This window comes from Sander lucioperca, chromosome 4 (assembly GCF_008315115.2).
Source record: "Sander lucioperca isolate FBNREF2018 chromosome 4, SLUC_FBN_1.2, whole genome shotgun sequence".
NCBI classification, from domain to species: Eukaryota; Metazoa; Chordata; class Actinopteri; order Perciformes; family Percidae; genus Sander; species Sander lucioperca.
In genome coordinates, this window is record NC_050176.1 from 15,616,538 (window position 1) to 15,634,049 (window position 17,512).

Consider the following 17,512-nt stretch of genomic DNA (forward strand, 5'->3'; position numbering starts at 1 on the left):
AGGTAGCTACAATTGCGTAGTTTTTTAAAGATTTAATAAAATCACATATTGCAAATCAGACTGACATCGGCATTTAAATGTTTTTGATTCATAATGTCTATGGGCTGCAGTAAGTTATGCTTTTGTTTTTGTGACAAAATGGTATAACCGGAAATGCAGTTCGTTCAGTTTCGTCGGTGTTTCTGTGATCGACTATTTCTTTCTGCAGTTGATTTTAATGACTAGCAGCCCTGTTAATCAAGCTCAGACTGACGAACGGACCCGGACGGACATTTGAAAAAAACAGCGCGATTTTGGCCACATTTTCTAGATAAGACCCCTTTATACCTTCATACTTTGTAAAGTTAGTTACCAAAATTCAAGAAATAGCTAACGTTATGTCGACAAAGAAACTTGCCAAGTAAGTAACTGAATAACCATGAGCCTTTAACGTTAACGTTACCGCGAAGACGAAGAAAACAAATATATTGTTTCAGGTTCTACGGTCATGAGGCGTTGAGTTCTTGAATATTTTAAATATTACATCTATTTGTGTTTAAAATGGTCAACACTTTCTTACCCTATACATTGTATTTAGTAGTAGTAGTAACGTTAGTAGTGTTATTACCGCTAATATTTGGCAAAAACATGTCTGGCTGCCGTTGCAGTTAATATTAGCTTTAACGTTACTGCATGTCTTGTTTCTCTCTCTGCTTCTACAGAGAACTTGGATTATTGAGGCAGCGGAGTCAGTCCTTTAATGGATCAAAGAAATCATTGTTATCAAGTAAGTATGATGATTTGCATTGATAGTGTGCATACAGACCAACAGAGATGTTGAGACTTAATCCCCTTGTCATTACATGTTTACACTAGATTACACTGTTGCACTTGCAACTGTATAATACTGTCTGTTTTCTTTCAGATCAAGAATTTTCATACCTGATTGTGATAGATTTTGAGTCCACTTGCTGGAGAGAGAAAAACAACTCCACCCAGGAAATTAGTAAGTATAGCCCTTTAAATTTCACTTTTGGACTGTTCTTATATTTCACCCTTGTTGCTGATAACATACGTGCCTCTTTCCTTTCTTCCTTCAATGCAGTTGAGTTTCCTGCTGTTCTGTTGAACACATCCACAGGGGAGGTCGAGTCTGAGTTTCATAATTATGTTCAACCCCAAGAGCACCCCATTCTGTCCGAGTTCTGCACTGAGCTGACCGGGATTACACAGGTGACAGTTTAAATACACAGCTACAAACATACGAGTGCACTTTCTGTTGCCGTGTGTCGTATATAGTTTTACATTACATCTGACATCTTTGTTTCACTGTCTCACAGATGCAAGTTGAGGCAGGGATACCCCTTCAGATCTGTCTTTCTCGGTTCAGCCGCTGGCTGCAAAAGTTGCAGCTCGAGATGGGTGTGGTTTTTCCCAACAGACAACAGAGATCTTCTGCACCTTCACCTTCTCAAAAACTGTGTACTTTCCTCACATGGTCAGGTAAAATTCAATTGCTTTGTTCTACACATCTTTATGGTCGGTCTCTGCCTCAGTTAGTAAGCCTATTTCCTGCACTGGAGACCAGAGCACACTAAATATCGACTAGAATGCCATTTTTATATTCAAACATAGCACATTTAGTACAAGAAAAGAGAATTATCTGGCTCCGTAGTTCTAGGCTGCCTTATCACAATAACATGGTTTGTTTTCACCTTGTTGGAAATTTGAAAAGAAAATTGAAAACACATAATTCATTTTAATGTGCCTCCATTTGCGTTGCGTATCAGACTGGGATCTCGGAGTTTGTTTGCAGTACGAGTGTAAACGCAAGCAGCTCCATAAACCTGATGTGCTCAACAGCTGGATAGACCTGAGAAGCACCTACAGGGTAAGTTCACTCTCTTTGTCTTTAAACCTCTGTTCTCTTTAATGCTTCCTCATTTTTATGGCTGTACCTCACAATTAATTTTGCGATTGTTTAATGTACCAGGTATTTATTTTTAAAACTATTTAGTCTATATATAATATGAATTATATGTTAAAGTTATTAATTATTATTATTATCCTAAATTACTAGAGTCCACATTCAAGTATTCAGTTTGCTTATTTTGTCTGACCAGCAGACCAAAAGGTATCCAATTATTAATGTAACCAGAAAAAGCTGTAAATCTTCACAAGTAAGAAGCTGTAACCAGAAAAAAAATTACTTTGATTAACCAAGTGTTCACTGATAAAACTTTCTATCAATTAACTAATCACTTGGATTAGACCTAATCGTTTCAGCACTACGCATTTTGTGATCAACCCCCTTTTTTTGTATTTTTCAGCTGTTTTACGACAGGAAACCCAAAGGCCTGAACGGGGCACTACAAGATCTAGGGATACAGTTTTCAGGGAGAGAACATTCTGGTATAAACAAAGCAAAAGTCATTTTGTCCAAATAAGTCCACACAGAAAATAGACACAATCTAATCCTGTGTCTTGTTTTTTTTCTTCTCTTTCCTCAGGTTTGGATGACTCCCGAAATACAGCTCAGTTGGCAGCGAGGATGATGAGGGATGGGTGTATGATGAAGATCACTAGGAGCCTGGAGAGGGTGAGTGGCTGTCGTCCAACGATGCATCCCAGCTCCTAAATCCCTCGGCCCCCCTTTGCCTCCCCAAGCAAAACCTGTTATGGATGATGACTAAGTCTTCGTGGATAAAGCTTGTTTGGTTCAGAAAGAACTACATGTAGGATTTTTAAGTTTTATTGTGATGCTCTTTTTATATAAATAAACAAATATATAACTGGACTGTGGTCCAGTGTTTAGACTTTTTGTACTACGATGCCTCGTAAAATTTGAAATAACTCTTTCCAGACACCAAAGACAAAAGGAAGAGCAAGATAAGTAAACGTGCAGCTTAAAGGGGACTATACAGAGTAGCACCAATAACTACTGACGGAACTTCTTTGACTACACAGTTTCAAGAAAAAAAATCAGGAATGAATTACTGATTTTATCTCTCATTGCATCTTCTTATAGAAGCCATCAGTGGTCAAAACCATGTTTGGAAACACAGCTGCAGACAACAAGAAAGAAAAATCCAACACTGACAAAAAGGAAAACGCACCTACAACAAACAAACCCTCGTCTTCCAAGATTCCTCCCAACTTATGTCAGATAAAATCACGTTCAGAGAACATTGCGAGGGATTTGGACACAAATGAGAACTCAAGTTCTGTTCAGATCTGTCAAAGCCTGATCGCACCAAAGACACTGCTGAATGGTACAACTATGCCACTATGGGGATGCAGCAGGAGGTCAGTTACAGCAGTGGCTGTCACTAATATTTCCTCTTCCGTTATGACAAATTGTCCTTCACCGCAAATTAACAACAACGGCAGCCTTGTTCTGTGTTCTACTACTCTGGGCGGCCTTTCAAGTCTGCCCCAGCCAAACCAGCCCTCCAAAACAGGAGCGACAATAGGACGTGTGGAAGAAGGGGAAAGTGCAGAACTTTTAGTGGAAACTGAGGATAGGTGTGGTTCATATGATGATGTGATGTTGGAGGAGGATGATGGCTTTATCAGTGAAACGGAGAGAGAGTTTAACGTTGATTACGTGTCCGGTTTTGACGGCGGATGTCATGTGTGGGAAGAGCCTGATAGTAAACCTTCACTAGGCGGTCAGGTCACATTAAGGGACAAAATCAGAGAAACCGTGAGCGTTGAAAACAACTTAACAACTCAAAAGATGACCAGTGGATCATCAACCACATCTTTACCTACAAAGAATGACATCAGGCAGCATTCAGCGATCTCAGAGCCCAATACTTATTTTGCTGTGCCTAAAACTGTGACTCGGGACTCCAAATCAAATCGGCACAAAACAGGACTTGGAACCTTTCTTCAAGTACAAGAAAAGTCAGATGAGCCTCATAAAAACTCTAAAACAAACAGACCCTCTGTATTCAGACACAAACCCTTCATCCCAGAAAATACCTCCACCCCTTCTCCCTCATTTGCCAGGCCCAAAGCAGTCGTCACACAACACAAGACGCACAAAGAGACTCCACAGTCTTCCTTCACCATCTACACTGACCCAGCAAAACCCTCACGTCCCTCCTCATGCGGTTCTTTTTGCGCCTCCAAGAATGGCCTCTCTTCCCTGTCAACCAACACACTCTCCTCACGTACCAATCGCACCTCCATTTCCGCGACAATGAAAGGAGGACAGAGGATCACATCCCCGCTGTGTGCGTGTGGGCGTCGTGCAAAGCGCCAGTCCGTATCCAACGGCGGTCCGAACCACGGGCGAGGGTTTTACTGCTGTCCAGTCCGCCGGTCAGGCAGCGGAGGCGCAATCCAGAAGGGCTGCGAGTTCTTTAAGTGGGAGTCGGCTCTGATGAAAAGCAGTTCAGTGGACGCTCCTGCTGTCGAGTCTTCTGTCTCACTCTGTCAGATCAACTCGACTCTGAGCTGTCGTCCACCCCAGAGGTCAACACTGAGAAAGAGCTATTAACTAGTTGGGAGAGGGGGGGAAAAAAGCAGTGTGTGTTCTACCTCAGTCACATAGACTATGTTATGTTATTATATTGGTAACCAATAGCCACAAAGACGGTTCCTCATGAATTGTATTTTGCTTTTTATGTTTTGTAATAAAGTTGATTCTGAATAGATACGCTTGAAATAAAGGGGAGATCTCTTTTTATAAACTACATACAGCAGTAAAAATCAAAGCTGTGATTTTATTGACATAGTGAATGCTCAATTAACTTTACTGATTCCAGTTTGGAGAATGAATTAGCTTTTATAAAGTTAAAATGCCCCAAAATACTGACTTGTTGCTTTTCTGTTGTATTATTTAATATATATTATAATATTTGGCACAATGTTAGTAATGTGTTTTTACTATAAAAACACAATCTATCAACCAATAATGATAATATACTTAATATTCTATCTGTTGTACAGTAAAAATATGTTTTGGCAAATGTGCTTTGGAGGTCAAATAAAATGATAAAGTGGCTGTTTTAATCATGACTTGACTTTGTTTCATGTTTTAGTTTTGCTCTTGGTTTTGACAGTTGTTTTTATCAGTGGTGGAAGAAGTACTCAGTGTAAAAAAATATTCTATTAGACTTCAGTAAAAGTCCTGCATCGTATCATCATAAAGGAGTATGTGGCTGTCAGATTGGCACACAGAAAAAGAGTATTAGCATAAAAATATATTTGAAGTATTAAAAGTACTCATGCAGAATAGCCCATTTCACAAGCATATTTATGGTAGTACTGTATTATAATTAGTGATGCATTAATGTATAAGCATCCCTTTAATAGCGCTCATTTTAACTACTCTATATACTGCCTTAACATTTAGTAATATATCATATTTATTAGTTGATTTATATTTTGTGTTAATAGTCTTAATCTGTAAAGTAACTAGTGATTAAAGCTATGTGAAGTAAAAAGTACATTTCCCTTTTGAAATGTAGTTGTGGAGTAAGTAAAAAGTAGCATAAAATAGAAATACTACCTCAAAATATGTACAGTACTTGGGTAAATGTACCTAGTTACATTCCACTACCAGTTTTATATAGTAAGTATACAACATGTACTGTATAAGCACTGCCAAAAATCCAAAGGTGAACAATTAATCGCGAGAACGTTGAAGACTTTTGTCCCTCCTCACGCGCCGTACGGGGTAACCAAACAACGTGCTGTGTTGTGACTGAATGAGACATCGGTCCTTTGAAAAGCTAAAGTTCATTGATTTGAACACACATTTAAGCGGACAGTCTGTATCATTTTGTAACATTCACATTAGTTTTACATTGTAGTCGCTACAGCTTTAAAATACCGGAAATTGTAGCCTCAACTGTTAAGCTAACGGCTAATAAAGCCGAGGGGGAGTAACCAAAACAACAAGTTAGCCCGCTGTTGTTGAGCTTAAATACAAGGTTTTGATTCGTACCTAAGTTTGTCTGCTAATATGTCGGCCGTGTCAAACGACTTGAGGAAACGGAGCAAGAAGCGGTATGCGGGCGGTCACCACAACAAGCGGTGGAAGGGCTCCCGGGAGCTGGAGATAGGCATGCAGGGGATCCTCATCACATGCAACATGAACGAGAGGAAGTGCACCGCGGAGGCCTTCAATCTGCTCAATGAGTACGCCGACACGCTCTATGGGCCCGAGAAGGTGAGTCCAGACATTAATATTCCTTGTTATAACGTGATCAGATAGCTACCTTTCTTTGCCTGGACTGTTTTAAGCAAGCAAGTGCACGGCACCCTACAGTAGTGGGAAAGTGACGACGTAATTGCATATTTTACCATAAGTTATTTTAGTTTTAGTTGCACATTGGTTTTGTGTAATACATAGGGGTAGCCAGAGCAAAAGCTTGTTATTGTGCACATATCCATGTCAATAGACTTTAGCTAGCCAGCAATTACAAATGTAACCATGCACCAATCTGACTTTTTCAGTCCCGATATCGATACCTGGGCTTTGGCTATCAGCCGCCGATCCCAGTTTATATCATTGTAAATTGAATATATTTGGCTTTTGGACTGTTGATTGGACAAAAAAAAGTCATTAGAAAGGGGCACTTTTCTTTTAACATTTTATAGACTAAACAAGTAATTGAGTTTGCAGAAGTAATATGTTATTAGAAACATGCCTCTCTCATGATCACAGTTGCAAGATAATAATGGGAGCAGTAGTGAAGAGGAGGCTGATGAAGAAGATGTTGATGTAGCACTGAAAAAGGAAGTGGCACAGCTGAAAGCATCTGGAGCTAAACAGGAGAGGCGCTTCCAGGCTTTGGACAGTGGAGCAAACAATGTCATCTTCATCAAAACTAAAAACCTGGGTAAGTCAAGTTTTTTTTGGACGGGTCATTGACATGATTTGTTTGCCTTTTAGTGTTATTGTGGCCACAATTTGTTTTTTGTTTTTGTTTTTTTCCTCTCCTAGAATCTGACAAGCTGGTTCATCACATCCTCTCTGATCTCCACACCACCAAGAAGAAAAAGTCACGTGTGATCCTTCGGATGCTACCAGTGAGAAGCTCAAATTTACAACTGTCAACCTAACTATGATACATGTGATTTAACAGATGTTTTGAGTGTATTGAAATGAGATGCAGCCAGTTTTTTTTGTTAATCCTTTCATAACAATCAAAAGTATTGTTAAAAGTATATCAAGAATAATTTAAGCTCCATGCTGCCGCCGTGTCTTGTTCTTGTTTTCTTCTCATCCAGGTAACTGGAACGTGCAAGGCCTTTCAGGATGACATGGTGAAGTACCTGACTACTTTCCTGGAGCCCTGGTTCAAAACCCCAAACTGTGGTACCTACCAGATCGCCTTCAAGGCCCGCAACAGCAGCCACAACAAGAGAGACGAAATCATCAAAGCAATTGCAGGTAGTGTTGGACTCTAGGTGAATGGTGTCAGATGAGAATAAAGAAGTAAATGAAAAGTGAATTTCCCCTTTTTGATCCTCAGTGAACACAACTGACTTGTCTCTTTGGTTTTTGACCGTTGCAGGTCTCGTGGGGAAGCTGAACCCTAAGAACAAGGTTGATTTGACCAACCCAGAACTGACAATCATTGTGGAGGTCATCAAGGCTGTGTGTTGCATCAGTGTGGTAAAAGACTATACACTGTACAGAAAGTACAATGTCCAGGAAGTAATGAAAGAGGACACACCAAAGCCTGACGTGACCACAGCAAAAACGGATACGAATGCAGCTGAGCAGAAGGAGAAACACGATGCAGAGGAGACAAACAAAGAAGAGGAGAAGAAAGGCGATGAAGACAATGACAACAATGGGCCACAGGACAACAAGGAGGCTGATAAGGAAGAAGTTGACGGGGAGTAAGAGCTCACATTTAGAGAAGCTGATTGTCAGTCAGATTTAAAATTTCTAAAAAAAAGTTCATCTTAAATTGCATTATATTGTAGTGATTTTGTTTTAAATGAAAGGTTCAAAGCAAAGATTAGCCAATTACCCTCCTTTATCAGAATCCTGATATAATTGAATGTCTTTTTTTATATTCATAAAGATATCTATGATATGTTAGTACCAACTTTATTGGGATGTCCATTTTTAAATTAAGGTGATCAGTTTTCTAAAAATGCTGAATTAGATTTATAATTTCAATGTCATTTTATTTATTTTGACATTTTTACTGTGTCACATTTAGTAACTCTGTTTTTTGTAACTGTTATTTCCTAAAGCAGTCCCTAAATTAAAGTTACCCGTGTGTTTGAATGTTTTTGCCACATATACTCATTTTATGGTACATTATGCTTCAGTGATTGACACCACTGGGGGGAAAGTAGATGAGAAGACAGGAGTGTAAAATAAGTAGGCTACTTTACTACTAAAAACCTGCAGGGTGTCTGTGGTCTTGCATTTCACACATGTTGTCAAATGTCCTGTTTGACATTATTAACCACCAGTATCATTGAACTGGCAGTTCTTCTCTGCACCACAAGATGGAGTTAATCCCTCATTTAGCGACATGGTCATTGTGTGACCAGTGTGCTATGGTTGTTGTTTCTGGATGAATAATGTATCAAAATCTTCTAAACAATCTACATATGTTTTTCTCTACATCACCTTCTGGTATAAATGGCTGTTTTTTGTAAATATTAACAATGTAGGCTTTCATATTGACGTAAAATATAACTTCTCATGACAGATGTATTTGACAGCCGAAAGGTGAAAACTGGAACAGTAACCACTACAATGTGATGACAAAAAACTGCATTGTTCTTGGGTGAGTTTCTATAGTGATAATATGGCTCACAATTTGTCATATTTTGTCATGATTTATTGTTTATCAGATCTTTGTGAACATGAAAAAAGTCCAGGACAGTCTTTCCATCAGAAATAAATGCAAAAAGTATCAATCAATGATGTAGCCTAATAGGACTGCACAGTGCAGCTTCAAGTATAGTAAGTTTACCAGGTTACCATTTTAGTTTTAGCCTGTTAGCATCCTAACATGCTATTCAGCACTTAACACAAAGGACAGCCGAGGATGATGGGAGTGTCTTTAGTTTTGCAGGTTTTTTTGGTCATAAACCAAATGATTGGACAAATTAAATGATGGTGGCGCTAGATTAAAATTCAGTGGATCACCTAAGTTATAACAATTCATCCTGAAAGGAAAATGCATGTCTGTAACAAATTGCATGGCAACCCATCCAGTAGTTGTGTAGACATTTTACTCAAAGCCACAAATGTCAACCTCATGGTGGCGCTAGAGGAAAAGTAAGGGGATCACCAAAGTCAGTAGGATTTATCATCTGGGGGGCATAAACGTCTGTACAAACAATACATTTCATGGCAATCAATCTAATAGTTACTGAGATATTTCAGTCTGGATAAAACCGGCAGACCAGTCAGCCAGCACTGCTATACCTATAGAGCAACACCAGGGTGACACATGATCAAATATGAGAGCTACTGTCTGGTTTTTGTTTGCTGTGTTTGGACAGGTCTTGCATCTGTGACTCTTGCATGAGTTATATATATATATTTTCCGTTTACAGGTTTAAGTCAGAATGTGCTCATATTTCTGTAGAATTGTCCTGGGTCTCTCCTCTGCATCCACCGAGCCTTTCTGCAAAGGTCATGAACAGTGTAATGGTTTGTCTTTTGAAGATATTATCAGGAGAACTTGGCTTTGTTGTTAGCTGCGGGTAGAACAATCTAAACTAAATATCTAAATATAAGAGAAACTTAAAAATGTTCTCTAAAGCAAATATGGTGCAGTATAAACTGCACTAGCATTCAGTGAAGGCATTAATCATAGTGTGGACTTCCATAGTTCTCTGTCATGTACACATAACACACATGCATTAACAGAATTGTGAATTTCTCTGCTCATTACACTTGGGCTGAACTGTTGTTGTGACCCGTCAGTCGTTATCTCCACCACATTCAGCTTAAACTCACAAATTGCATTCTCACTGGCTCTCAGGTGCCCCAATCAGTGTGACCTGCTGACAAGCTTATAGCTCCAACACAAGGGGAAAGGATTGGATGTTTTCAGCCTGCCAGCATGTTATTAGTACAATACCAATTAGACTGTGTGACGAGACTACATAATGACTAACATACAGTGATGCCTCATAATGGTATCGCTGCTGTCAGGTGAAATCTTAGTATAGATAAAAAACATTTGGCCAAGGAACTTATATAATATTATTATATTTTAACAAATGTAGGTTATTTAAATTTTATTCAATTCAAAAAAACATTCCGTGGAATCTGACAGTTTTAAACGTTTAACAGCATAATTAAAATCAAGAGAATATTTATTGTACTAACCACTGTGTGTTGTCTACATGAGAAAATAGCCTCTGATGTTTTAACTGGCCCAAGGCCATTTCTAATTAAACCTCAGTTGGCACTAAAGCCCGCTGCTTTAAAACAAAATAGTCATACAAACACGTACACACTGTTCTGCCACCCAGGATTGTACGCTCATTCAGGTTTAAATGTCACAGGCCTGTGAAACAATTGCATCCACAGGCGCATGAGCACACAGTCCCCGGGGTCAGGATTAGCATCCATTGGTGTGGCTCCATATCTGACCTTTATTAATGGCTAAGTAGTGCTCTCCTGGGTCTCATTTGTCTCACTTTACCCGAACAATGGTCTCAGCCCCCTCACAACTGTAGCCTTCTCTCTCACAGTGCAGAATGAACAAGTCGAGGCTCAAATTGTTGAGCTTCAGGGATTTTTAAGGACTCCAGGTCTACTTTCACCTACTTACATATGGTTAAAATAACCATTAGAGCCCCTGAAAATTTAGTTTAAACATTGCATTATAACCTTCCGTATTTATTACTAAATAAGCTAATAATAATAAATAATAAAGTTAGAAATTATTATATATTATTATTTAGAGTCTATCACTGAAAGACTCAGCTAATCTACTTCATTAGAACTGTGTTGTTTTGGTTTTATTAGTCTCGCTTTGCCAGACCTTCCTCCACAAGTGCGGCGGGCAGAGAAGGGTCTGGCTAGTCCACACAGTATTCTGGGACGGGAGAAAAATGGGCTCTGGTTTATTGGCATTTCTTTAAACCAATCACAATCGTCATGGGCAGCACTAAGCACCGGACAGAGCTACGGTGCCGCTGCAAAATAACCTCGGGAAGGAACGTGTTTTGGTGGAACATGTGTACGTTCAAAAGTTGTTTTAGTCGTGAAACAGAAAACTCAGATTGGACAGATAGTCTAGCTAGCTGTCTCGATTTACCCTGCCAGAGTTTAAAATTCCAACACAAAGAAAGCAGAAGGTAACAGACATCCAGCCGGAAAGAGTGAAATCCGGCGGAACTTCTGTTGGCAACAGAGCAATCCCGGAAGTGGAATGTTGTGGAAATAGACTATGGTTTTATTAAATGTGATTGACAGAGGCCTGAAAACCCCACAATTGTCATCACATATTGATTTGAATGTTGCTAAATTGTGATTGGTGCACGGCAGGTACGTGACATCCGGGCAGATACAAGAACATAAGGGCGCTTTATTCAAAATCCTGCAATAAAACTACATTTACCTTATGTGTCCAACCCATGACAATGAAATTATAGAGAATGGTGTAACTAAAACAGACTCCCAAGTGTAGCATTAATCCTTTTGAGAGGAGATTTTGTGAATCAGTAATCATATCCAATATCTGGATGTGACCTAGCCACATTCATTTTTTACCTTGAAGAAAGCACATGACAGTCTCGGCTCAAGGTCCACTTTATCGCTTGCTTATTTTATTTAAAAAACTCTAATAAATATAGGCATTTTGACATGTCACAGTAGGAAAAGCATAGGTGTAAAAAGGAAATGAATGATGGGTGAATTCCATGTAGCTGCGTCAGTTTCAGGCATGTTGGCTCACAGTCACACAGTCATGGCTTACTGCGCCACTTGAATAGAACATATGCCATTGTTAATGTTTTTAGTAACACCTGTATTTCCTACAATGACAAAACACCTAGCAGTTTGAATTGCCATTTTGTTTCATGTTCATCATCATGTGCATCAGACACAAGAACAGCAAATATATGGCGAAGGGTAAAGTCTCAAAAAATCATGAAGATATACATAGCACGGCTGTATTCGCTTGTGGCAACTCATAAAGTTGTCACAAGCAGACCAACAATGACTGAGGGACACTGAATGTGGTGTTTGTTCGATAAGAAATTATGGCCTCAAAAAATGACCACTGAGTTGAACCCAAACGTCGACAGCAACAACAAAAAGCAATTATAAGCTTTGTCAAACTGGTGTTTACCGCAGAGCTATTGTATGGAGAGGCTTTTCTGTTATTTTGTCCAGGCGTCAGTTTGTAGCTCTCCAGATGCCTTCTCCTTTGTCACACACACATGGCAGTCAATAGATGCACACACCAATGAATTCTTTATTTATTTGTATCTATTGTGGCAATGGGAATATGGGTTTGGAGGACATCCATTTCTCTGAGAGATTCTGTGTGTGTGTGTGTGTGTGTGTGTGTGTGTGTGTGTGTGTTATATGTGTGTGGCTGCCAGCTTTCTGAATGGGGTTCAATAATTAGAAATGCTTATCAACCCTCTACAGCCTGTCAGCTCGCTGCTGTTAGCTGTTACCCCAACAATCCTACAGGTAGGCCAAGAGTGCTCGAATTGATTCCAAACATTCCTATTTGTCCCCGCAGAAAGAGGACCAATCAGCAGACGGATTTAGTTGATTAGGATTATGGGAAGTAATTTGTGGAGGAAATAAGTGGGCATTTTTAAGGGGTCTATTAATGTTGTGAAATTAGTTTTCTTAATACCTGGGATAAGGTTGCTGTTTGAATGTAAATCACTGTTTATGGGATTGGAACATGGACACGAGGAAGAGGGCTGGTTTGTAGGAAAGCTGAGAAACATTTTTCTGAGCTGAAGAGAAGGAGGTGGAGAGAGGAGAGAGCATACGTGAACAACAAATTCAGGAGCAGTTATTCCCTTCACCACACACACTCACATCTACTCACTCATTATCATCAGCTGTATAATCCTCGCTGAGGGGGCTTACTATATCACTGGGTGGCTTTTGCTGCAGAGAGATGCATTTTAGCATAATGCGAACAAGAACCTTGACAATTAGTTAGACAGGATAGGGGACGTGGGGGCAGAGAGGCGGCCGGGCAGTGTGCAGAGTAAAGATGTGAATAAAAAGCTGGCAAAATAGAAGAACAGGATACTATGGAGAGGAGGTGGAACTGGGGCATCAGCTGTGTGACTCTAAAAAGCTTTAATTACTTTTCTTTCTTGAACCAATGATCAGTGCTGAGAGGAACTGGATCAAAGCCCTATTTCACTAATGAGACTTGTATGAATTTACCCTTGTATATATGAATACACAGAAAGAACTCATCATATGAATGGCACCAAGACTCTTAAGATGAAATTGAAGCCAATAGTTGTTTAGAAATTTCTACAGGCAACATACACTCAGTGACCACTTTATTAGGTACACTTGTACAATCTAATAGTCAGCTCTGCATGGCCTGTGTATGTATAACATATTCACTTGTACTTTACTATTTCACCATTTTATTAACTTGTACTGCGACTTTTAATATTCTATCAATATTCTATCTCCATCATGATTATATATTTTGTTGTCTCATTGTTTATTGCTGCATGTATCAAGAAAATGGCTATAATCAGTGTTGCTTGGCTGTTTTGTTGCTTGCTTGCTTGCCTGCATGCATGGCTACGTGCTGAATGTGGATACTGTTGATGTATTACTGTACTAATGTCTTGCTGCTTCCTGTTGCTCTGCATAGCTTCTTGAGAATGCTTATTTTGTTGCTGTTATGGTGTATTGTCTTCTGTCTGTAAATTTTAACACTAATACTAATGTCTAGCTGTTTCCTGTTGCTCTGGTCTCAAATTATGTGGTCAAAGGACTACAGTTGAAAATTAGCCAGCTGGTTACTAATTTACAGAAATGAAAATGAAATAATGCAGTCCAATACAAAAGCGCTGTCATAAATTCTACCTTTATGAAATTTATAATGTTTAATATTTGGTGACATTGATGAAATTGTGTAAATTCAATCATTTGTTTATTATTGAGGTTGTGGTGAAATAGGTGGTGTTGCACTTGACTGCGTTATATTGAGAGATGTTAGTAAGATGTCCTTATTTACATACATGAGGAAGTAGAATATAAGAAACACTTCTCAAATGATCAAGTCCAGCACACCACCACCACTAACTTTCGCATGATCTTAATGCTAAAACATATCATTGAATTTACACATTTACGACAATGTTGCCAAAAACTAAACAGTATAGACATCTTTAATGTAGAACTAATAGCAGGGCTTGTATTGGACTGCATTAGATTGTACAGGTGTACCTAATAAAGTGGCCACTAGTCTGAGTATAATCTTACAAACACCTATTCTCAGGTAAACACTGTGCGCTACTTTGCTAGTACATCTTCTATCACATCAATGCATCAGAAACTACCATGTAAAACAATGTGTAAAACTTCTCAAGCATGTGGAGATGTTAAAGCTTAATTACACAGTATAACATAATTAATTCAGCTGCAGTACATTAGGCTATTTTTGGTTTGTGTTCCATTGGATTTAACTAGTTTGCTAGCTTATGTTAGCTTATTAGTCAAATACAGTACGATATTTTATTGGATTCCAGCAACAACAATGCAGTTAGGGAGATAGTGTAATGGTAATAAATAGGTAGAGAGAGAACATGTGTTTGACTACACCTTTGTTACATAACAAATATATTTGCCCTAAATGTTAAGTTTGAACTGCGCAGTAACTACATATTTGGTCAAAATTGAGTAGGATCTGACCTTTTGACATTGGTTTTACTATATTTAAATTGGATTATACTCTGAAATATAACATTTCGGCGAAAACAGAATGTAGAATTTACAATAACTACAAAATAAAGCTAAAAACAAAGCCACAGAGGGAGTTAGCTAACTAGACAACTAAAACCAGATAGCTAACTCTAGTGAAAACATATCCACTGCTAACCTTAGCTGAATCTAAATTAACGTTTTTTCCAAAGCTCTCTTTGTAATTAAAAATATCAAATTTGATGAACTGACATCTTGATAATTCTGTTTTTTCATTCTACATAACTAAATGTAGTATAGTCATCACGAAGAAAAAGAAACCTAAATTAGTTTGGCTATAAGATAACTAGCCTAGCTTAACAGCTAGCAGTAAGTGAATTTGCGTGATGTGGTTGAGTTGAGGTAAAATAATCAGCCCTAAAATACATAAAATAATGCATTACAACCTTTCTCTCTGTTGCACAGTTTGCTGGCCAACCTGATTCCTTAAAACCCATTTCTTCTCAACTTCACTATTTTTGTAGTTGCTTCTCTCTGTCTTTGTAGGTCAGATACTGATTGTTAACTGTTAAAGTAAATGTATGTTACAGATATGCTGATAGTGGTAAAGAGTTGACTGGCTCTATTCTGTTTGCTCGTACATGAATGTTTGGTCAAATGCTACTCATTCTGTTGCAAATTATGTGTGTTTTTTGGGCGGGGAAGATCTCATTGGATTGGATAACAGCTGCCGCAGAGGATTGAGAGTGTGACAGTGAAACATGTATATGTGATTTTCAGGCAAATGACAGACAGACAGAAGGGCTCCTCAAGAGGACATACAAATTTAACAGGATTGGAAATGGTACTGACCAGCTGTAAGAGGTAAGAGAGAAAGAGCAGGGGATGAGAGTCAAAGTGGGAGGAAGGAGGGGTGGTGACTCAAGGAGGAGTGTTACTAGATCAGTTTGAGAAGAAATTAACTGTCATTAAGCCACAAAGTTGACTAAAGGACACATCTGTGTTTGTTGCAACAGCTTGAAAAGATGGATAAGGAGGGTGAAACAAATGGTGGAGAAAAGAAACAAGCTTTGGGATGAATGAAGCCGTTAAACACATCATCAAACGCTACAGGCACAGCGGGGGGCCTTGGGATACAACCGACTGAGAGATGGGTGGTGTGGGTGTGTGCATGTGTGTGTATAGTTTTGTATTGGCCAAACAAACCATCCATCTGCAGGGAGAGGATAACAGTGGATGGGGGGAGCGGGGGGCTTACAGGACTCTTTATGCTCCATATTTACACCCCTTTCAAACGCACAGACCGACAGATACACAGTCCTGCCCAGAGGTTCTTTGATGCTTGTCGATACCGCTGCGTGATGATGTCATACGGCAGAGAGCAAGGGAGGGAGGCATGATCAAAGGACAGAGGGAGGGATGAAGACGCAGGAGAGGATATCCAAGACAACAACGGGACAAAGATGGCGACTGCTTCTGCTGTGGGACGTCCACTGGCGTCCAGACCTCCGAATCACCAGGAGGAACCCTGGCCGTGCAGCAAGTGTATTCACTTCCCTTATTCTAACAGGATGACCACCAGCATGACATACTGGAACCACCAAGCCAACGTCAGCCACCACTACCGCCGGGCTAGCACGGTAAGCTTTCCGTCTACCTTAGCCTCTCCTCCGCTGCCGTTAAACCATCAAACCCTTAGCGCCCGATGTCTGGTTACCATCACTCCATCCCAAGTATTCATCATGAGTTGCCATTCTTTTTAATAACACATTTTATACCCATTTTCTTTCTTTTTCTCAGCCCTTTCATCATGGTCTTTTGGCTGTTAATATAGGCCTCTCTTTGCCATCAAAGGCAGCACATCAATTGCCTTGACTCCCAAGTGTATGTGTGAGAGTGAGAGAGAGAAAGGGAGAGAGGAGAAAAAAAGAAGAACACCATGTATCAAAGATCAAGGCACGCTTTCATGCCTGATTTTGGCCCTGGTTGGGTTTTGCTTTCCATCATCTTTCCATCCTCCTTTTTCTCCCTGTTCTAGGGCTGCCGCCGCTCTCTCCGAAACCATCACTTCCCTCCTAAACCCTCAGTGGTCCAAATTCCACGTTCACTGAAAAATGAAATTAGGCGCTTTTGTGGGGAAATGGAAGACATTTTTTTCTGGTTTTCTTTGAGAATATTCTTTAGCTTACAGGCTACTGGGCCAGAGCTCTGCCCCAATGATGACAATACGTGAAACAATATTTGAATAAGCAGCAGGAGGGCAGGCAGCTAATCCACTGTGGCTAATCCAGTATTGGTGCAGGCCATATTGGTAGCTGGAGTATTCAACCCCATCACAATACACATCAGCAGGACGCCATGGCAGATATACTGACACTCTTACTACAGGCATGGCTGGGAAAGGCCAGCAGATGGATGGATAGGTGGATGGAAGGATGTATGGATGGATGATATAGAGATACATGAATAGGCAATTGCATGTATGGATAGAAACCCTTGATATTGACACTGTGGTATCTTATTTCACATTTGTCTTATCCTCTAGTGTAACTTAATTAGAGTATTTTAAGAAAAAGAAAAACACTGTAGGAGTAAGACAAAACTAGACATAAGGTTCTCAACTCTCAATGTCCTTAATAGCCCTGTGACAGTGTC

The 17,512-nt window shown here is 39.5% G+C and overlaps 2 protein-coding genes across 2 annotated transcripts; both read left to right on the forward strand.

The window, feature by feature from the left end:
* Positions 1-194: 194 nt before the first annotated feature.
* eri2 (ERI1 exoribonuclease family member 2) lies at positions 195-4,650 on the forward strand. Its single transcript, XM_031288904.2, has 9 exons — positions 195-400; positions 702-766; positions 905-985; positions 1,085-1,212; positions 1,320-1,482; positions 1,770-1,870; positions 2,310-2,391; positions 2,490-2,578; positions 3,008-4,650. The coding sequence occupies exons 1-9, from the start codon at positions 378-380 to the stop codon at positions 4,484-4,486; spliced, it is 2,211 nt and encodes a 736-aa protein (XP_031144764.1). The 5' UTR covers positions 195-377; the 3' UTR covers positions 4,487-4,650.
* Positions 4,651-5,648: 998 nt separating this feature from the next.
* On the forward strand, positions 5,649-8,242 carry thumpd1 (THUMP domain containing 1). Its single transcript, XM_031288905.2, has 5 exons — positions 5,649-6,163; positions 6,662-6,836; positions 6,941-7,026; positions 7,228-7,390; positions 7,515-8,242. Exons 1-5 carry the CDS (start codon positions 5,957-5,959, stop codon positions 7,847-7,849), a joined length of 966 nt encoding a protein of 321 aa, XP_031144765.1. The 5' UTR covers positions 5,649-5,956; the 3' UTR covers positions 7,850-8,242.
* Positions 8,243-17,512: the final 9,270 nt, after the last annotated feature.

What these genes read in the sequence shown, in the direction of transcription:
- eri2 (XM_031288904.2), top strand. Translation starts at nt 378, where the DNA reads ATGTCGACAAAGAAACTTGCCAA. An exon ending in AGCTGACCGGGATTACACAG is followed by an intron (nt 1,213 to 1,319) that starts GTGACAGTTTAA and finishes ACTGTCTCACAG; the next exon opens with ATGCAAGTTGAGGCAGGGAT. An exon ending in TACTTTCCTCACATGGTCAG is followed by an intron (nt 1,483 to 1,769) that starts GTAAAATTCAAT and finishes GTTGCGTATCAG; the next exon opens with ACTGGGATCTCGGAGTTTGT.
- thumpd1 (XM_031288905.2), top strand. Translation starts at nt 5,957, where the DNA reads ATGTCGGCCGTGTCAAACGACTTGAGGAAACGGAGCAAGAAGCGGTAT. An exon ending in CATCAAAACTAAAAACCTGG is followed by an intron (nt 6,837 to 6,940) that starts GTAAGTCAAGTT and finishes TTCCTCTCCTAG; the next exon opens with AATCTGACAAGCTGGTTCAT. An exon ending in TGATCCTTCGGATGCTACCA is followed by an intron (nt 7,027 to 7,227) that starts GTGAGAAGCTCA and finishes CTTCTCATCCAG; the next exon opens with GTAACTGGAACGTGCAAGGC.